Genomic DNA, 22,513 nt, shown 5'->3' on the forward strand with positions numbered 1-22,513 from the left:
TCTCTATGTTTTATTCCCTTTCATTAGATCTTTTCATTCAGCCATTCATTCCTAATAATAAATATTGTGAAAGAAAGAAAAGTCTTTCTTAGGTGAACCTTGTAGCTGAAGTATTACAGCTATTAGGTGAACCTTGTAACAAAGGTATTACAGACAGAAAAAATTTCATTCATGCAAAAGGCACATAATCCTAAAAGCTTCTACAAACTTTCCCACCAATATTACAGAGTTATTGGAACAATTCTTTAATAGTTCACATCCACCTATAATTGATGAAGAACTCATGGGTCTTTCAAACCACTCCATGTCCATCTGTTTCTAATTCCAAAATTCAAAATGTTGAAGATTCTAATTTTAAATGTAAGATGTTGTATATTTCAGTTTGGATTAAAGTGCATAGGGACTAGAGTTTTGATCAGCACCTGTAGAATTTGATCAGCACCTGTCAGGTCTTCTGAATATCACTGGAATTTCTTCTTTGAATTTGCTTAGGCAGCTTTGATAATTGGAACCTGGGCTGAAGACTTTTGTCTCACAGATCTGTCTGTTTGTCTGGACCACCTCAGAAAGGAGTCCCATGCCAACCTCTCCCAGTGTGTGATTGCTGTAGAAAAAAAAAGTCACAGTCCATGTTAGGCATAATTAGGAAAGGAATTGAAAATAAACCTGTCAATGCTAAGTTTGTTTTCTAACGGCCCCCAGAACTGTTGTTTTTAAATGGATACTGTTGTTTTTATACTGTTGTTTTTATGTTTCTGATGGTTTTTAAATTTTGTATACTTTTTTAATGTTTACTCTTTTTAACTTTTGTAAACCGCCCAGAGAGATTCAGCTATGGGGCGGTATATAAATATAATACATAAATAAATAAATAAATAAATAAATTTAAATGTTACAACAGCTGGAATTGCTTAGCTTGGACGGGGAAGGAGGCTAAGGGGATACATGACAGAGGCGTACAAATTTATGCATGGTGTGGAAAATGTGGATAAGGAGACATTTTTCTCCCTTTCCCATAATACTAGAACCCGGTGCCATCCCTTGAAGTAGATTGGTAGGAGATTCAGGACAGATAAAAGGAAGTACTTCTTTACACAGTGCATAGTTAAACTACGGAATTCACTACCACAAGATGTAGTGATGGTCACCAATTTGGATGTTTTTAAAAGGAGGTTGGATAAATTCCTGAGAAGGCAATCAACGGTTACTAGTCCTGATGGCTATGTGCTACCTTCAATATCAGAGGAGGTAAACTTATATACACCAGTTGCTGGGAAACATGAGTAGGAGGGTGCTGTTGCACCTGTGTCCTGCTTGTGGGTCCCTGGTCGACAGCTAGTTGGCCAACAGAGTGCTTGGACTAGATGGACCCCTTGGTCTGATCCAGCATGGCTTTTCTTATGTTCTTTGTTTGCAGCTGTCCCCTCACCTGTTTCTCCCTGGACTACATATCTCCATATTTGCAGCTACTAACAGAGCAGAACCCCTCCCTCTCTTATGAACACAGTTTCCAAGCCCATCTTCACTCCCACAGAAGCAATTAAAGTGGTGTTGGTATAAAAGTGCAAAGAGCATGATTTCAAGAGGATAAAATGCAAGATAATTATTATTATTATTTATATAGCACCATCAGTGTACATGGTGCTGTACAGAGTAAAACAATAAAATAGCAAAACCCTGCCGCATAGGCCTACATTCTAATAGAATCATAATAAAACAATAAGAAGGGGAAGAGAATGCACCAAACAGGCACAGGGTAGAGTAAAACTAACTGCTCAAATCCAAGAACGCAGTCCCTCTTTCCCAGGAGGCGGCCTATCTTTCTAAAGGAGCAGATTTGTGTGCCAATACTCCAGTTTAGCCCAGCTGAGCCGGATCGGTCAAGCCGTTACTTTTCTGTGTACTTTTCTAAAGCAAAGCTGTGTGTTTCTGTTGTCGGTTGGGCTTGACCCTGTCCTTGGAAATGATGGAAAGCCGAACATTTCCCCCCAGACAACGAAGGCAAAGTGGAGAGGTGGTAGGAAAGAATATATATTTACAAACAAGAAGCCGCGGGGTTGGCTTGACCCAAAGAAAGGGCGAGAGCTTATCGGCCCCTGTGACAGACGAGTGGAGGCGGCTCCTTTAAGTGCCGAACTGCGGCTTCTTTTTCTCTCCGCTGCTGCGGGAGCGGCAGAAGAAGCGTCCTCCCCTGCCGCTGCCAAAGCGCGCGAGGCTTTTACCATCTGGTCCCGTCGTCGCCTCCTGCCTCAGCTTCCCCTCTCAGCTCGAGGCGCTGCCACTCACCTTCCCGCCCTCTTTGTCCGTGGCGCAAGAAAGTCCCCCGCGCTCGTGGAAGCCCCGCATTCCATCCCTCCCGCGTGCGCGCGCGCGCTCCGGCTCAAGCGGGGCGCATCTGGCGGCTTTCTCGCGACTTCCCCCCGCGCTTCGCTCCAGACCACGGCGCACCTCAGGTGGAGAGAGAGACTTGGAGACGGGAAAGCCCCTGGCCCGGCGGCGGGCGTGTGGGTGTGCGCGCGCGCCAGTGAGAGCTGTATGTTGTGCATGTTCGGCCTCCCGCCGACAACGCGCCCGGCGCCTCCACCACCATGTCCTTGGCTTTCTGTGGCAGCGAGAACAACTCTTCTGCCTACAAGGTGAACAATGGGGTGCTCAACAACGGCTGCTTCGTGGACGCGCTCAACGTGGTGCCTCACGTTTTCCTGCTCTTCATCACCTTCCCCATCCTCTTCATAGGTGAGTGGAGCTCGGGGAGGATGGGGCTGGGCATGTCTTGTCTTAGCATGAGTCTATCTCTGCAGTCCGCTTCACACGTACACACACCCCGGGAGCTTTCCGTTTCTTTCTCCTTGTTCCTCTCCCTTGGACTATATTTCCCCACCTCTCTGAAGGCATCTGCCATATCTCCGGGGCTGTCGCGCGCCCTACCCTGAGCGGCTGATCCATCGGCGCAGGCTGGAGAAGTAAGCAAAGAACGAGGCTGACCTGCTTTTTGCAGCAGCCTCCCAGCTCACAGGCAAAGGCTGGAAAACATTCTCACAGGGAAAGCAAACACTGGCAGCTGAACTGCACCCACCAAACAGATTTCTGCCTGTCCCCCTTTTTCAAGTGCCCTGAATTGGGAATATAGGTTTCACTGAGTTGGATCTCCAGTAGATTTGGTGAAATCAAGCCAATCAGTGTGGTTGCAGGTCTAGCTCAGCTGTTATTAGATGTCATAAACAACTGGAATACCTGCCTCTTACAGGACTGAATAGAGTCTAGTAAGGTTATTGTGACTTTTAAAGGAGAGGGTGGGATAGGAATATCACTGTAATTAACCAGATTTTGCGTGTATTTTAGTGTATTTATTCATTAGTTTCAAAACTATATGCACTTGGTACTTGTTTGGCAATAGTTTACACCGCCAGAGTCTTACTTTAGCTTAGGCATGAAATTGAATCACTAGAACTCTTAGTTAAATAGTTTGAATCAGATTTCTAGGCCTCAGAATGCATAATGCCACAAATGCGGTTTTAAAAATACATAACTATTCAGTACTGTTCTAATTTTGCAAGATTGAGAAACACGGAAAGAGTCACCTATGGGAAGTATAACACCATTGGTAACTTCCTTTGATGTGAATGCCTATTATATGGAAAACCATTAAGGGTTCACTCATGGTTTTCCATATAATCAGTTTATCATGCAAAAAGTTGGCATTTGTTTCTCATTTTTTGTCCATGCATCTTCCTTCAAGGTTGTCCTTCAGTTTAAGGTATATATTATATTATCTGGCCATGCAAAGCACTTGAGGCAATGGGCAGGTTCGCATGTCACATTAAGCCATCCTAAGGATAAGCCACCATGGTTTGGTTGTTCACTCGCTCACCCTACAGATGATCAGGTACTCTGTGGCTTGCCATGGCTTGTTTCCCCTGTCAGTCTTCCCACCAGCTCCCCTCATTTGTGCCTTTGTGACACAGCTCCTCATTCGCTCTGCCCTTCTGCTAGAACCCTTTCTGCAATTCATCCATTAGGGTTGCCAGCTCCTGAGGGAAACTCGAGCTTCGCACACATCAGATCACTAAATAGAATTAATTTTCTGAGCCGCTGTGAATGTGATAACACATTCTCAAAATTCTTTTTGGTGGTGGTGGTGGGAGCGCTTGCAGTCTTGCAAGAGCCCTAGAGTGCCTGTCCATTATTTAGCCAAGCATATGTCCTTGTCAATTCCATTCTTGACTTTCACACTTCTCTTGCTAACCAACAACTTTTGTAAAAAGGCTGCTTCAGGTTCTACTGAAGTAAGAACACCCACCGCTAAAATGCCTTCTCTCCTCCAGCTGCCAGCTGCTTTTGGCTCCCCCCTCTGCTCTTCGTGCTTGTTGCAAGAGTCATCAAGGAACCAATAAATGTCAACTTATTTGAGTTTTAATCTTATTTTTTTAATATTACAAGATGTCTATCAGTCATGCAAAGTTCTGTCGTATTTCAAGCTAAGCTATAGTTGATCTCTATGTTTTATTCCCTTTTATTAGAACTTTGCATTCAGCCATTCATTCCTAATAATAAATATTGTGTAAGAAAGAAAAGTCAGTGAAGGAACCAGGGCAATTTTATTAGGTGAACCTTGTAGCTGAAGTATTACAGACAGAAAATGTTTCATTTATAAGGCACATAATCCTAAGAAAAGCTTCTACAAACTTTCCCACCAATATTACAGAGTTATTGGAACAACTCTTTAATAGTTCACATCCACCTATAGTTGATGAAGAACTCCACTCCATGTCCATCTGTTTCTAATTCCGAAATTCAAAATGTTGAAGATTATAATTTTAAATGTAAGATGTTGTATATTTCAGTTTGGATTAAAGTGCATAGGGACTAGAGTTTTGATCAGCACCTGTAGAATTTAGGAAGTCAGGTCTTCCTTACTTCAAGTTCTTCTGAAGTAAGAACACCCACCCCTAAAATGCCTTCTCTCCTCCAGCCACCAGCTGCTTTTGGCTCCCCCCTCCGCACTTCGTGCTTGTTGCATCCCTCCACTGGTCTCCATTGCTAGCTGAGCGGGATCACTAAACATACACAAATGTTATGGCAAAGTTGTAAAACAGATTTCAAGACAGAACAGTAAAGCTAAGGGGAAGATTATGCAAATTTCCTAGCAGCGGACATTCAGAACTGGAAAAAAAAATGCAAATGCACTCAGGACATTCGCCACTGTCTTTTCTTCTCAATTTTTAGGAACATGGGGCAGAGGGCACTAAGAAGGGATAGCAGCAGCACTAGTGAGATTAGTTATTTAGGGTGAAATCCTATGTATTTTTAAACAGAAAAAAATCCTTAAACTCCTAGTATGTCCCAGCTAGCATGGCTGGCTGGGAAATGCTGGGAGTTGTAGGATTTCTAGTGATATTCCATCTTTTCTTCATGGAGCTCATGATCACATACATGGCTCCCTCCATTTTATCCTCACAACAACACTAAGAGAGAGTAACTGGCCCATTATTACCCAATGAGCTTCACATCAAAGTGGCAATTTCAATGTAGCTCTCCCCAGTATATTCCACCGCCCTAGCAACTACACTACAATGCCAATGAGACTTGCATACATGACTAGAATGAATCTGGGATACACTTTGATTTTGTGGAAAGCTCGTCTTTATTCACTTCCACCAATTAAGAACATAAGAAGGATATGGTGCAACAGTACCTTCCCACCCATGTTCCCCAGCAACTGGTGCACACAGGCTTATTGCCTCAAATACTGGAGATAGCACACAACCATCAGGGCTAGTAGCCATTGATAGCCTTTTGCCTCCAGGAATTTATCCAACCCCCTTTTAAAGCCATCCAAATTGGTGGCCATCACTATATCTTGTGGTAGTGAGTTCCATAATTTAACTATGCACTGTGTGAAGAAGTACTTCCTCTTATTTGTCCTGGATCTCCCACCAATCAGTTTCATGGGATGACTCTGGATTCTAGTATTTTGAGAAAGGGAGAAAAATGTCTCCCTATCCACATTCTCCATACCATGCATAATTATGTACAACTCTATCATGTCCCCCCTTAGCCTTCTTTTTTCCAAGCTAAACAATCGCAGCTGATTTTTAGCTTATAGGGGAGATGCTCCAGTCCCTTCATCATTTAAGTTGCCCTTTTCTGCACTTTTTCCAGCTGTATAATATCCTTTTTAAAGGTATGGTGACCAGAACTGTACACAGTATTCTAAGTGTGGTCCCGCCATAGATTTGTATAAAGGCAGTATGATACTGTCCATTTTATTCTCAATTCCTTTTCTTATAATGCCTAACATGGAGTTTGCCTTCTTAACAGCAGCTGCACACTGGGTGGACATTTTCATCAAGCTGCCTACCACAATCCCAAGATCTCTTTCTTGTTTTGTCACTGACAGCTCAGATCCCATTGAGTTATACTTGAAGTTGGTTTTTTTTGCCCCAGTGTGCATCACCTTACACTTATTTAAATTTATATCCCACCCCATAGCCGAAGCTCTCTGGGCGGTTTTAAAAAGTTAAAAACAGTGAACATTAAAAAGTATACAAAATTTAAAACCATCAGAAATATAAAAACAACAGTATAAAACAGTATCCATTTTAAACAACAGTTCTGGGGTCCATTAAACAACAAACAAACTTAGTATATGTTGTTAAATGCTGTTAAATGCCTGGGAGAAGAGTAAAGTCTTGACCTGGCGCCGAAAAGATAACAATGTTGGCACCAAGTTAGCCTCATCCGGTAGATCATTCCATAATTGGGGGGCCACCACTGAAAAGGCCCTCTCCCTTGTTGCCCAATGTTGCTTACATTGAACTGCATCTGCCATTTGGATGCCCACTCTCCCAGCTTGGAGAGATTCCTTTGGAGCTCTTGACAATCCCTTTTTGTTTTAAACACCTTAAATAATTTGGTGTCATCAGCAAACTTGGCCACTTCACTGCACACTCCTAATTCCAGATTATTTATGAATAAATTGAAAAGAAGTGGTCCCAATACCAATCCCTGTGGGACCCCACTATTTACTTGACCATTTTATTCCTACTCTCTGTAGAAATTTGTTCTATTTAACAACATGGTCAGTTTCTCAAACGTGTATATTAACCCCCCAGCTATTCAGCCAATTCATGTGAAAAGTTTACCTTTGATTTAGTATTTATTAGATTACAGCCTAAATATTCAGGATCTTTGATCCCATTTGTTTCTCATCCTGTGTTCTTAATGCAATAGCAATGTTTTACAGTAAATCCACAGTACCAAAGTTGCTCTTTAACAGTGTATTTGTGATTACTTCTGCCCCATTTTTCTTTGTTTCCATTTCACATTTAAAACTAAAACATTTCTAGTTCTAGTTCAGATCAAGAACAGGATATGATGATGATGATGATGATGATGATGATGATGATGTGCACAAAATTCACTAGATAATAGTGCTGATTTATTTTGTTAAATTTAGGATGGGGAAGTCAAAGCTCCAAAGTTCACATCCATCACAGCACTTGGCTTCATTTTCCTGGTCATAATTTACGCTGGATTTTGACTTTCATCCTTTTGTTTGTGCTGGTGTGTGAAATAGCTGAGGGCATAGTGTCAGATGGGTAAGTATATAAATGGCTAAACTTTTTTTCCTCTAACATGGCATGATGTTTTAATGCAGTTGTCTGCATCTTGCTGAGTACATTTTCACTCTGGTCATTCTGCTTGCAAGAAATGTAATCTCGATTCATGGTGATTAACCTACAGACTTTGTGTCAGATATTCCAAAGACCTTGCCAAGAATGTGTATGTACAACCACACTTACACCCTCACTTACTTTCAGTTAGCCAATTGGTTCTATCCTCTTTGCCAAGTCTGTTGCGAAAATTTGTTCCAGTGCAGCTCCTACACATGTAAAGGCCCATAGGAAGCCAAAGAAAGAAACAAGAAAAGATCCCACATGACACTGTCCCAAACTAAATATTATTTATTTTATTTATTGCATTTATATCCCACCATTTTTCCTTCACACAACCCAAGGCGGTATACATAGTCCTCATCCTCGCAGCAACAACCCTGCGAGGTAGGGTGAGCTGAGAGTCTGTGACTGGAACAAAGACACCCAGCAGGCTTCCATGGCCAAGTGGGGATGAGAACTTGGATCTCCTAACTCCCAGTACAGCACTCTAACCACTATACCACATTACAGCTTAAAGGGAGCTGCAAATACACAAAAGTTTCATAAAATCCCCTCAAAATTTAAGAGACAGACTTTTTAAATAAGGACTATCGGAGATTCTGATCATTCCAGCTGATATCACTATAAAGAGTTACTTTAAATGGTCAGAATGATGCTAAAATGGCAAGAATTGACAAGTAGTTGTGTTTTAGCACCAGAAAGAGCAATCCTATGGTCCCTGGGAGAGCATCCCAGGGACAATAAGATGGCTTGTAAAATCCCTTCAAGGTTGGAGATAGTGCTCTGACTTTGGAAGGGGTGTGTGTCAAAGATCTGATGTCAGACCCCTCATCCTCCTTGCAGCCTGCATGAAGAGAACTGCACTGGCTGAGGTCAAAAATAAAACCTTGAAGAGGGTGGGAAAGGGGGCATTCTGGTGTGGGAGAGGGGAGGAGATGGAGAGGCCAGGATATGAGTTATCCTGAGCCTCTTCCAGCCTCCTTCCCTCCTGCTCCAAAGCGCTCCAGCTAGACAGGCTGGAAATCTGCAAAGCAAGAGGATGCGGAGGCAAAGATAACCTTTGCTGTTCCTCCCACCCTGCATTGGATGAATAGACACCTCCAAGTTTGGGGGCTACCAATCACTGAGAGTGCATTCGACAGGATTACACCCTTAATGAATCTGGAATAATAGTTATTTAAAACACTACTTGGATATTAAGTTGCCCTTCAAATAAGGGAGAGATTTCTGCCAACTCTCTCTTCATCTGCAACCCCCTGCACCATATGCTACCCCATTCTCAGGAACAGATTTGGGGATGGGGTGGGGATATGGAGGATGCGGAGAGAATGGGAAGGAAGTAAAGTCCCATTATATGAATGTGAATTCATTCCACTGTCAGAAGAAAAGCAACAGTAGGATCCAAGCCAATCACAGTAATTCCAAGTCCTTGACCTGTACTTAAGGAATGTTAGCACATACTCACATCTCAAGAGCAATCAGCAGTATAAATAACATTGTGATTGTTTCTTTTTAATCCTAGATGTTAGTTGTCCTAGAGTTAAAAGAAACAGAACTTCTTAAAACACAAACATGGTTTCTTGTTAACAATCTATTTGGCTGCTGAGGGTTATGATAGGCTTTGGCACTCAGCAACAGAGCTGCACAAAAGTGATTCCTGACATATTATCATATAATAAGATTTCTGCCACTCATAACTGATTGCCAAAATACTGTATGGTATACTTAGTGGTAGAGTATACACCAGCAGACTGTTTAACTTTCAGCATTCCACTGCGCTCCTTTAAGCTTGATAATATCAATTTCTGGAAGCATTTATTATTGATATAAGCAGTGGTGCTTCTAAGTAGTTTTAGACCTTGGATGTAATGATCTTATGGGGGGGGGTAGATAACCCTCTATATTAATTCAGTTGTGAAGCACACAACTAATTTCTCTCTTCCCCCCCCTTTGACTGCTATTCCATGTTTTAAAACTCTCTATACGTTCTTGATATGCTAGAACAATAACAACAATTTTGTTTGCCAGCTCTGAATTTAAAATAAATACTCCAAGCAATTTTCCATTTTAATCATACTTAAATCACAGCACCATTATGACTACAGGAATAAAATGGAGTTTGTTTCTGCACCTGCCACACTCTGGGTGGTCATTTGGGGTGGTGGTGAACTTTTGGGCTCAAGGTCAGCCCTAGTTGCACCACTGAATATAAGGGGCTTTCTTTTCTTTTCATTTAAATAGTGGCAATGCACGGTATCCAATGTGACACTACCAATAATGTAAACTATGCTGCACTTGTATAAATGACCTCTAGTGCAACTCCAATAGCACTTTGTGGTGTGATGTGTTTCCCCAGAAAACCCATTCTCACTTAAGCAAAGCTACTATTAAGTACAATGAAATTTTCAAGTGCACCAGTTCCTTTTTATAAGTAATTAGTACATTAAAGCTGCCATCCTATATCCACTTTCTTGGGAGTAAACTCTACTGAACTCACTAAAACTTACTTCTGCGTAGATTTGTATAAGACTGCACTGTCATTCAGCTTAGTCCAGCTGAAAATTAAAGTCATGTCTGTGCACATCTGTAAAAATAATTTGACCCAATTAAGGCTGCAATCCTATACATGTTTACTTGGGAGTAAGTCCTTCTGAACTCAATGGGGCTTACTTCTGAGTACACATTTATAGGATTGCACTTTTTGAGAAGGATTTTATCCTGGTTGTGCTTTTATATTGTATTTTATATCATGTTTTTATACTGTTGTTTTATACTTTGAAAGGTTTTAATTTTTGTGAACCACCCAGAGAGCTTTGGCTATTGGGCAGTATAGAAATGCAATAAATAAATAAATATGGGCATATCCATACAGTGTGGTACCCCCTTTCCTATGGAACTCCCTGCCTTTGGAGGTCAGGCAGACGGCAACGTTGTGTTGTTTCTGGTACCTCTTGAAAACATTTTTATTTCAGGAAGCCTTCCTCGATTGACCGGCCATGGTTTTATCACAATTCTGTTTCTGTAGTAATCATTTCAACACAATGTTTTGTTCTTTTATCCTATTTTGTATTTTTATTGATCACCGCTTTAGAATCTGTCTAGATGTGGAACAGTATGCAAATATTGTAAATAAATAAAATAAGAATATGCAAATCCCTTTCTTTTCCTGCCCCCATATTATGAACCATGAGCTACTTTTTGAATTCTATGTCGTTTGAAAAAGAAAGCATATGCAGAAACTGCCGTTTACATTCACACAAAAAAGCTACGTGAATTTCAGTCTTTAGTCCTTATCTAGTGAGCTATCCTAGGTGTGAGAACTCTGATGTGTGTATGCACAAGTAAACACACACACAAAGATTTTCCACCTGGAGGGAGCTAACCATATGTGCATTACTTTGTGTGTATAAATCAGCCACTCCATTCCATTGAATTTGGATCATCATGTAAGCATAAAATCAAACATACTATTCTCAGACAAGGTACAGGTTATTAATATATGTTTTGTTTTATTTAGGGTATCAGAATCTCGTCATTTGCACCTATATATGCCACCTGGGATGGCATTCTTGGCAGCCATCACATCAATTGTTTACTATCACAACATTGAAACATCAAATTTTCCAAAGTTATTAATAGGTATGTACCACAATAAAGAAAACTATGTAAGTGTAAATATGATGCTCTGAGGTTATGAACTGATTGGTCTTGCCAGTACTTACTGCAGTGTCCCTGATCTGGAATTTTATTTCATTGCTAGAGCTTCATGTTTAATGATCTGGATAGTGATGATGATGATGACAATGATGATGATGATGAACAACAATTTAAAACATAAAATACAAACAATACAATAAAAATCCACATTGAAGTACAACATCAGCACAGAAAATAAAATATGATACCAACGCTGTTAAATCAATAGCTCAAATATAAAGAACTGCAAACAATCCCATAGGGCCGGAACTAATAAAATAATTAAACACTGTTAATGTATAGGGTAATACTATCAATAATCAAACTTTAATGATGTCGCTAAGCAGAGCTAAGAAGAAATCAGTTCAGACTTTGAAGCTCTAGGAAGGAAACTGAAGAAATTTGGGGCCCAGGTAGTTTTCTCATCCATCCTCCCGGTTCTTGGAAGAGGATTAGAAAGGGAAAGAAAAATACTCTGGATGAACGACTGGCTACAAAGGTGGTGCCGACGTGAGAATTTTGGATTCTGGGACCACTGGTTATGCTACTTGGAACATGGACTGCTGACAAGGGATGGGTTGCATCTCACAAGGGCTGGAAAGAATGTGTTCGGCCACAGCATGAAGAACTTGACCAGGAAAGCTTTGAACTGAATCTTACAGGGGCAGGAGACATAAACCTCGAGGCAACAATGGATGAAGGCCAAGGCACAGCTCCAATAGTGCCCCAAAATAGTGTCCGCAACAATGTAGGAACAAAGCCAGACTATAAAACACATGGTCTTCGATGTCTATATACTAATGCCCAGAGCATGGGAAACAAACAGAACGAACTTGAACCCTTATTACATGAAGGCAAATACGACTTGATAGGTATAACTGAAACTTGGTGGGATGACTCCCATGACTGGAATATAGCAATTGAAGGATATAACTTGTTCAAAAAGAACAGAAGAAATAGAAAGGGAGGTGGGGTTGCACTATATGTTAAAAATACCTATCCCTGCACAGAAAGGGATAGGCGGATCAGACTGGGAGCCCCGTCAAGAGCATCTGGATTAAAATAAATGGGGCAAGGAATAAAAAGAACATGATAATCGGAGTCTACTACCGACCACCCAATCAAGGAGAAGACAAGGATGAAACTTTTGAGAAACAAATTGCCAGTGTTTCAAGGAAGTGTGATGTAATAGTGATGGGGGACTTCAATTACCCTGATATCTGTTGGGAGACCATTACTGCCAAAAGCGGGCCTTCCAAGAAATTCCTGACATGTATGAGTGATAACTTTCTCCTACAGAAAGTGGAGGAAGGAACTAGAGGATCGGCAATCCTTGACTTGATATTGACCAACAGGGATGACTTAGTGGATAAAGTGGCAGTTATGGGGACTCTGGGGGAAAGTGACCAAGTCATACTTGAATTCTTGATTATGAAGGAGACAAAAGTTGAGTGTAGGCGTACACGTACTCTGGATTTTAGGAAAGCTGATTTTAATAAACTCAGAACTATGATAAGTAAGGTCCCATGGCAAATGAGCCTAATGAGAAAAGGAGTGCAGGATGGGTGGGAGTATTTAAAAAAGGAATTTTTAAAGGCACAGTTACAAACAATTCCAACAAGGAGAAAAGATAGAAGACAACAGAGGAAACCAATGTGGCTCCACAAAAAGCTTAGAGATTACCTGAAAACAAAAAGGGATACTTATAAGGAAGTGGAAGGAAGGCGAGGCTACAAAAGAAGAGTACAGACAAGTGACGCAGAAGTGCCGAAATGGCATCAGGAAGGCTAAAGCTCAGAATGAGCTGAGATTAGCAAGGGATGCTAAAAGCAATAAAAAGGTTTTCTTCAGATACGTGAGTAGTAAAAGACAGAGGAAAGAAATGGTGGTTCAACTGCTTAATGAGGATGGCAAATTGATAACAGATGACAAAGAAAAGGCTGAAGTGCTCAATTCCTACTTTGCCTCAGTCTTCTCCCAAAAGCGGGTCTATGACCCCCCCCCCTGGAAAAAGTGAAGCAGAAGTTGAGGGGGCAGGATTGCAGTTTGAGATTGATAAACAAATGGTCAAATTTCCTTGAATGAGTTCAAATCTCCAGGGCCCGATGAACTGCATCCTAGAGTAATGAAGGATCTAGTGGAAGAACTCTCAGAACCTTTGTCTATTATCTTTGCAAAATCATGGAAGACGGGTGAGGTGCCAGACGACTAGAGGAGGGCTAACGTTGTCCCTACTTTCAAAAAAAACAAAAAGGAAGAACCTGGGAACTACAGACCAGTCAGTCTGACATCCATCCCTGAGAAAATTCTGGAGCAGATTATAAAGAAGTCAATCTGTAAACACCTTGAAATCAATGCGGTGATCACTAGAAGCCAACATGGATTTGTCAAGAACAAGTCCTGTCAGACAAATTTGATCTCATTTTTTGATAAGGTAACCTCCCTTGTGGACCGTGGGAATGCTGTGGACGTCATATATCTTGACTTCAGCAAAGCTTTTGACAAAGTACCACATGACATTCTGATTAACAAACTAGCTAAAAGTGGGCTAGATGGAACAACTATTAGGTGGATTCACAGTTGGCTACAGAATCGGACTCAAAGAGTACTTATCAATGGAATCTTCTCAAACTGGGGAGAGGCAACGAGTGGGGTACCGCAGGGCTCAGTCCTGGGCCCAGTGCTCTTCAACATTTTTATTAATGATTTGGATGAGGAGGTGCAAGGAACACTTATCAAATTTGCAGATGACACAAAATTGGGTGGGATAGCTAATACCCTGGAAGACAGAAACAAACTTCAAAGTGATCTTGATAGGCTGGAGTGCTGGGCTGAAAACAACAGGGTGAAATTTAATAGGGATAAATGCCAAGTTCTACATTTAGGAAATAGAAAACAAATGCACAGTTACAAGATGGGGATACTTGGCTCAGCAATACTACAAACGAGAAGGATCTTGGAATTGTTGTAGATTGCAAGCTGAATATGAGCCAACAGTGCGATATGGCTGCAAGAAAGGCAAATGCTATTTTGGGCTGCATTAATTGAAGTATAGCTTCCAAATCACATGAGGTACTGGTTCCTCTCTATTCAGCCCTGGTTAGGCCTCATCTAGAGTATTGCGTCCAGTTCTAGGCTCCACAATTCAAGAAGGACACAGACAAGCTGGAGCGTGTTCAGAGGAGGGCAATCAGGATGATCAGGGGTCTGGAAACAAAGCCCTATGAAGAGAGACTGAAAGAACTGGGCATGTTTAGCCTGGAGAAGAGAAGATTGAGGGGAGACATGATAGCACTCTTCAAATACTTAAAAGGTTGTCACACAGAGGAGGGCCAGGATCTCTTCTCGATCCTCCCAGAGTGCAGGACATGGAATAACGGGCTCAAGTTAAAGGAAGCCAGATTCCAGCTGGACATCAGGAAAAACTTCTTGACTGTTAGAGCAGTGCGACAATGGAGTCAGTTACCTAGGGAGGTTGTGGGCTCTCCCACACTAGAGGCCTTCAAGAGGCAGCTGGACAAGCATCTGTCAGGGATGCTTTAGGGTGGATTCCTGCATTGAGCAGGGGGTTGGACTCGATGGCCTTGTAGGCCCCTTCCAACTCTGCTATTCTATGATTCTATGATTCTACAAAGCAGCAGAGGCTGGTGGCTCATATGTCAGTGGGGGTGATCAATCAGAACTTGGAGGGAGCTGTCCAAGGTGCTGAACCCAGTTGGTTATGTTGTTCAGCACTTTAGATAGCTCCTTTAGAGTTCTGACTGGTTCTGATGGAAAGCCAGAGTAACCCCACTGACATAGGAACCAACAGCCTCCACTATTACAAAGGCTTACTAGAACTGTTTCCCTTTATTTCCCATTATCAAACATAATTTCAAAGATGTTTCTATTATTATTATTATTATTATTATTATTATTATTATTATTAAATCTTACCTTATATTACATCATAACTTCATTTTGTAAACAGAGGCCACATGGTTGTTGCCATACAGTTATTTATTTGACATATTTTTTCTATAAATTACTTGACAATTATAATGAGATTTTTTTTAAAAAAAAATGCTCCACAAAATAGTCCCATTACACAGTTTGCTTGGGAGGTCCTATGAGAGTCATGTTATCCTTTAAAAGGAAGATTGTGTCATATGTGAACATGTGATGAAATGTAGTCTTTTTTGTCCATATGCTTTCATTTCTCTGGGAGAATGGAAAGTGACTTTTTTCCAGTCTAGTCTGAAGAGATTATGGGCAGTACCCAAGTGGGCCATTGCACAAGGTGGAAGCACTGCTGATTCTGCTCCACAAGCGGCACCCACCACTCGTGCCATTGGGATTTAATACTTCCTCTAGGAATCAGAAACAAGCTGAAGCACTCATTTCTGGAACGGAGTAGGTCAGCAGAACTTGCATAAGGGGGCTCCGCCAAACTGTCCAGATCCAGAAATGAGTGTTTCCACTTATTTTGGGACTTCCTAAAGGCAGTACTAAATCCCTATTGTACAAGCAGTGTGAATGCTGCTTGCAGAATGAAATTTGCAGTGGGCCCTGCTTGTGGAATGGGCCACTTGGATACTGCCCTGTGGCAGTATCCATCCTATCTATGTTTAGAAAGGGAAAAAAGTTGTGCAACTCCCATGTCAGCCATGCTGGCTGGGGCATGCTAGGCGTTGTAGGACTTTTTACCATCTAAACATGCATAGGATTGTATCCTAAATGTCATAAAATTTTCACATTCTATTTATGTACTCTTTAAGCAATAATGTACTGAATAAGCATAAAGCTACATTGAGCAGCTTATCTAGAAATGTGGAGTTAAAATGTCTAGATAACTAATGTTTGGGCCACTTTTCCCTCTTCCTCTATATTTCTGTATTTGTAAAGCCTCCCTTTGCTAGCAACCTAAGTACAGTTGCCATATATGATGTATTTTCCCATACTTCTAAGCCTGGATATAAGCCTTCAACCCAAATGGTAAGTAGCTCCAGGAGCTACTGTGAAGTAAATTACCTTTGGAAAACATGACTTTCTACATTTCAGAAAAATATACAGAGCCTTCTTGGAGAAGATGTGGATGTGTCATACATTAAGCTTAAATTGCAAAGGGCTTAAAATAACTTGCTGATTACTTAGATGAAAGCATATATGTAGGAGTCTGCTGATCCAGCACACCATCTCCAAGTGAGGGTTCTGTACATTACAGTCTTCTCCCATTGTTTTGCATAATACAGTTTTCATGCAGAAGCATTAATAACTTGGGTATTAATTTAAGATCCCACGACTTTGGAATAAAACTGCTAAATGCCTACATTTTAAAATATTTTCTCTATTATGTAAAACATCTTTTTAAAGAGTGAGAATACATGGTTAGTTATAGTTTATTTATTATTTATTTAAGGATTTTTATGCCACCATTCAGCCAAAAAAGGCTCTCACGGCGGCTTACAAAAGTATTTCTTGACAGTCCCTGCCCACAGGCTTACAATCTAAAAGACATGACACAAAAGGAAAGGGGATTGGGAGGGAGGAGGAGGAGGGGGGAAAGGAAAGCAAATTCAGGCACTACAATCTTAGTTGTAAACAGCAGTTACAGTTGACAGCAGGAGGGAGGGGGCTCTCAGCTGGAGCTGGACCCAGGCACGGTGGAGAGGTGCCTGGCTGCTGCTTCCTCCCTCACTGGTGGCCTCTCCAGAGACAGTCGCCATATGTTTTATAATATTTGTCCATAAATATATTAAATGTGAGCTTAGCTGCCTTGAACTATAGGGGTGGATGTGGGGGAGGTTTAAATAACTGGACATGTCCTAAAAATCTGCTAAAAAATATTACAGAATGAGTCTGACATAGATGAAAAGTCCATGGAGCACAGTGCTCTGGTTACTTCGGGATTTTTTTGTACACACTAGTACTATATCCTTCCTTTATCTTGACAGTTTAATCTTCCCAAAATTAGATTTTTATACTAGAGAAATGCTTCAGACATTATGAGTGATAAGATCTTTCTGCAATAACAACAATACATTCCATCTAGCTGTACATCTTAATAGAAGATTTTTGATTCACTTCAAACAAGATATGTGACTTTAAAAGTGTATCTGGATTTGAATGAAGAGCATGCGCTTCATTTTTTTTGTAATAAAAATAACAAAGAGAAGATCATTTATCCAGCTGTCTGAGAAGACAGCTGGATCACATGTCTGTTAGTGATGAAAATCACAAATTCCATGCTTCAAATTATTAAGACAGGTATTAAAATAAAACGGATAATACCACAATAATCCTTTATATCAATCCATGTCATGTCCATATTTGAAATATTGTACACAATATTGCTTGCCACATATCAAAAAGAATAATATAGAGCTAGTTAATGTGAAGAGAGCAACCAGAATTATCAAGGTATGGAACATTTTCCCTATGAGTAAAAGGTTGACGTATTTAGGGATTTTCATTAGGGGAAAAAAAGATAAAGTGTTATAAATTTCTATACATTTCTATAAGATGTTCCATGATTCCTCAGTTCGCTCTATGATCCATATTATTTTGTAGTCCCTGATCATTCACTCCCACATTCCAGTAACAAATGAAGAAGTTGTATCTCTCAATGGATCCTCTTCCAATAGCATAACAATATTCAAATTATTCACTCTTACGCCTGTACATGTGCACAAACTCACAACAGAAGGTGACAAAGAAAGTTGCTGCAAGCAGCCAAGAGTAATGCCGCACTGTATTTATTCATTAACATTATAATGACCAAACAACTTAATTCCAACGTTGGAAAAATTGGTTTGCAACATTATTGTTATTTATTTTGCATTACTCTTAATTTCAATCACGGAAACTATTTTCCTCCATTCAAAATGTGTGGGGAAGAGATATAGATCACCCTGAGAATAAGCCTGTTTCTGTGGTTTCCCCCTACCCCATATGTATCAATTGAAGCAAACAATTGCAAACCATCTCAGTTCATACTGTGAACTACTTCAGGCAGGCTTCAAGCCAAGGGTCAAGATGGAAAATGCTTTAGTACTGGTAGCCCTGATTGATGAACTAATCTAGAGATTGAGAGAGGAAGTATGACCTTGCTCATGTTGCTGGACCTTTTTGCAGCTTTTGTATGCGATTTATCATCAGAACTTACTGAGCTATCTAAAAGATTTTGTTCAGAACATTGCTCTAAAATAGTTCTAGCCCTCTCTATACCACTGTCCTTCCCCTGGGAATTGTCCTGTAAGGATTGTACTACAAGGATTCATTCTGTCAACAACGTAATTTAATATTTATATAAAGGTTGTTCTAGCCATGCTCATCTGTTTATACCCAGCCCTAATTTTTGCTTATATGAGATCCAGAAGCAGCAGTACTTGTTCTGAACCAGTATTTTGAGGCCATGTATTGGTTGTTTTGCAATTTAGCTATTCGGTAGATCATTTCTTTTTATATTCTAGTCTGAGAATGGCGATATGAATTATTGAGTACCCTCCTTTCATATACTTCTCTGAATAAATTAACCATTAATTCAAAAGGAATTGTCACCACACATCAACTTTAATTGCAAACTCCATGTGATAACTAGTATTATTAGGATGGGTGGCAATGATTTTAATGCTTTTGGAAACATTGTAATTTCATAAAACCTGATGCACAGAGATTTTAATAGAGCAGTATACATAAATATTTACTAATCATCTTTGTGCCAAGTGTACCAAGACCTTAACTGAGAGGTATGCTTCATTTCAAAAATTCTGGGCATTTGGTAAATATATAGACATAAAATGACACTGGAGCTATCCAACAGCTAAGTTCCCTTGCTTTGGAGACCTGTCTCTGAGCAGAGGCACTGCTGGAAGATGCAACTAGAAGAATCTGCCCCTCCTTTATCTCAATTTTGTTTTACTAAAAACTATAAAGCTGATGGAAAGTGGTAAGAGTATGAAGGAGAAGTAGCATTTTGATCAGCAATATTTGTAAATGTAGCTGTACGTAAAGCAAAAGGGTTATCTTCAAGCTTCTGACGAAGTGGTGTTTACAATGAGGACTTCTGTCATATATTTCCTAGCTATCTGTTCATAAAACAAACTACTTTGCTTTCAGTCTTACAATTTGTTTGTTTCAGAATTAGATTACTTTTAAAAATGCATCCTTACTATATTTCATACAATGCCAAAAACATATAGGTACATGTCTTTCTAAATAAAGAACAATTTAATACTATTGACTTAAACACTTGACCCTGCAATTATTCTAGGGTGTTGTAGCAGTCACAAACTCATTAAATGAGACTGGAGCTTCAATTATTTTGCAGTTAAGATACTAAAGACCAGTCCACACAAACTGCAACATGAAACTCCCTGTAATTTCTCCCCAAGGTCATTTTCGCCATGTGGAAAGCCATTCATGTGTACACCAAACCTTTTCTTTTCATGTTAGGATGCTATGGAGCGTTTCCCCTGCTCCTTGTGGCAAACTACTGCACATGACTAGCTTTCTGCATGGAGACAGAAGACAGAGGGACTACATTTTACCAGAGTAAAAAAAAACCGCAGATGTATTTATTTTTCTCAGCTTCCTTTTGATATTTTATATGACTCAAATCCTAATCCCAGTATATCCTCACTGCACTCATCCCAATCCTACAAAAATCCACTGCCATATTTAGAATGACAACCTTTCAGTGCTTAGAACGCAGTAGAGCCATCCAGCTTTCCTCCCTGTCAAGTCACCTGCCAAACTATCCACCATGAAAACAAACAGGCACAGCATTGACTAAGATTCCTGGTTACCAACCCAAATAAATAGTACACATAATTCACTGCACTGTGAGACAGCTGAAATCATAGCATCATATGGATGGAAGGAAATTTCATATCATATCAGATCCCCTGATCAAAGGCGAGAGCATTCACTTACTAGTCCCTTGCAAATCAACCTAGGCATTTTTTTATCACAATGATCCACAAAGAACAAATTCCATAGGAATAGCTGTATTAGTTTGTTGCAGCAAAAACAGAGTCTTGTGTCACCTTAAGGAAAGGATAACAAATTTAATGTGGTATGAATTTTCCTGGACTGGAGCCCACTTGGTCAGAAGCAAGTTCTTTTCAATTGGCAAATATCTGCATGGATAGAGAAAGAGAAACATTAAACAGTGAAGAACAAAAGCACTGCTGGAAGATGCCGCTAGGTCAAATATTTCCAGAGAAGATTCTGCCCCACTCCTTTATCTACTGCTGCTGAGGTCTCCAACATGGTGCCCATGGTATCAATGTACCCACAGTAACCATCTTGGATGCCCGCCAGGCTCTCTGCCCCTCCTTATTTCTTTAAATTTTAAAATATTTAAATAAGTCTTTTTTAAAAAATGGAGAAGCTGACATGCTGCAAAATGAAATGCCAGCTTCCAGTGCCATCTTTATTTCTAAGAATGCTTCTGATCCTCACATAGGCCACAGACGACTTCATAGAAAATAAAAATGGTGCATAGCTGCAGCTCAGTGTCTTGATTTGAAGCAGGCCCAACCAGCTAGAAAAAGAATATATGCTGGCAGAGAGCATCCTAGGGGGCTACAGGGAGGAGGGAACATCTTCAAGACAGATCCTTTGAAAAATCTTCTCATTTCGTCTTCCACAACTCCTGTTACCATTGACTACTACTTTATTTTTCTTTCAACAGCCTTGCTGTTCTACTGGACGTTAGCTTTTGTAACCAAAACCATCAAATTTGTAAAGTTTTGTGATAATGGTATTGGACCTCTCCAGCTTCGATTCTGCCTCACAGGGCTCTTAGTAGTTCTTTATGGAATGCTGCTACTTGTAGAAATTAATGTCATCAGGATGAGGGTAAGTTATATTACCTAAAACTCTTTTTTTGTAAACTTGCCAAATAATCTTTGAGGATAGACATATTAAAAATTGAGATGCAAATTGAGACACCTAAAAGTACAAAACATCAACCTATACATAATTACTCAGAAGTAAGTCCCACTATGTTCAATGGGACACTCCCAAGTAAGTGCATATAGGGTTGCAGCCTAAATTATAAAGAACTGAGTGCAATCCTATACATGTCTCCTCAGAAGTAAGCCTCATTGAATTCAGTAGATCTTAATCCCAGGTTAAGGAGTATAAAGTTGCAGCCTCAGTTATTAATTAGTTAGGCAGTTGTCAATTATTCTATTATTTCATAACATAAAAAGGTTCAAGTTTTCAATTGATATGTCTATAAAATAACATTACTTTTGCAAGGAACAGCCTTGATCTGAAGCTCTGGACAGAGTCTACATGCATATGGTTGCTTCTCTGCAACCTTTTCTGTGGAGAATTTCATAGTAATTCACGTATGTCATATGAACAAGGCAATGGAATATAGAGACTAAAGCAATTTAAACTAATGGTAACATTTACAGAAAAATAATAATGTTAAATGGAAACAAGTGATGCATGCTGAAATATTCCTGCTGATCAGCTGCTGCTGCTGTTGTTATTTAGTAACAGTTGGTTCCTCCACTTTCCACTAAAAGCTAATTTGTGAATAAACAGGAAACCTTATGGAAACAGGTCACTCTGCTGTATGAGCCAAAATGTCTCTCCCATGAAACATATCATTCCAGAAGAGTTCATTGGCATGATTGTGGCACCTCGGAAAATAGGAGCTGGGTACAGATCAGAAGACTTCCTTCTTTGGTCTGCTGCCCAGCACTCCGAAACCACTTGGAGAAGAGACTTATGCCCCCAACCTGTTTATATAAAAACAATGCTTATAGAAAAATCATTCATCAAAGGACAATCTGAAGCCCGACTAAATAAAGACGGCTTGTAAAAACAAAGTTAACAATGCTAACTATCAATGGTTGTTTCGAAAACAAGCTCATATTTCTGAAGTCCCAGGAATATCTTCTGAATAGGTTTTCACATATGTTTTCTTTTGGGGGGAGGGGTGGGGACATGACAGTGATATCCAGTCAGTTCACTATAGGTCACATTCATTTTCATGCCACCTTGTAAAAATAAAACTCAACCTAATACAGCTCTAGAAGTCAATGTGTTAATTATAATTCAACTTTGTCTAAGATAAGGCTCCTTGATCCCACCCCAGTCATCTTTCCAGGATAAACTTTTGGAATATATTCTAACCA

The 22,513-nt window shown here is 40.2% G+C and overlaps 1 protein-coding gene across 1 annotated transcript in view; it reads left to right on the forward strand.

The window, feature by feature from the left end:
- The first annotated feature begins 2,548 nt into the window (after window positions 1-2,548).
- Window positions 2,549-22,513, forward strand: part of ABCC8 (ATP binding cassette subfamily C member 8) — a 94,623-nt gene continuing 74,658 nt past the window's right edge. Inside the window, exons 1-4 of the mRNA XM_063117211.1 lie at window positions 2,549-2,736; window positions 7,460-7,601; window positions 11,197-11,318; window positions 21,052-21,218. Of these exons, the coding sequence (XP_062973281.1) occupies window positions 2,589-2,736; window positions 7,460-7,601; window positions 11,197-11,318; window positions 21,052-21,218 (579 nt within the window). The 5' untranslated portion in view covers window positions 2,549-2,588. The remainder of the gene's footprint in view (window positions 2,737-7,459; window positions 7,602-11,196; window positions 11,319-21,051; window positions 21,219-22,513) is intronic.

The sequence above is a fragment of the Elgaria multicarinata genome, chromosome 2, assembly GCF_023053635.1.
Source record: "Elgaria multicarinata webbii isolate HBS135686 ecotype San Diego chromosome 2, rElgMul1.1.pri, whole genome shotgun sequence".
NCBI lineage: Eukaryota > Metazoa > Chordata > Lepidosauria > Squamata > Anguidae > Elgaria > Elgaria multicarinata.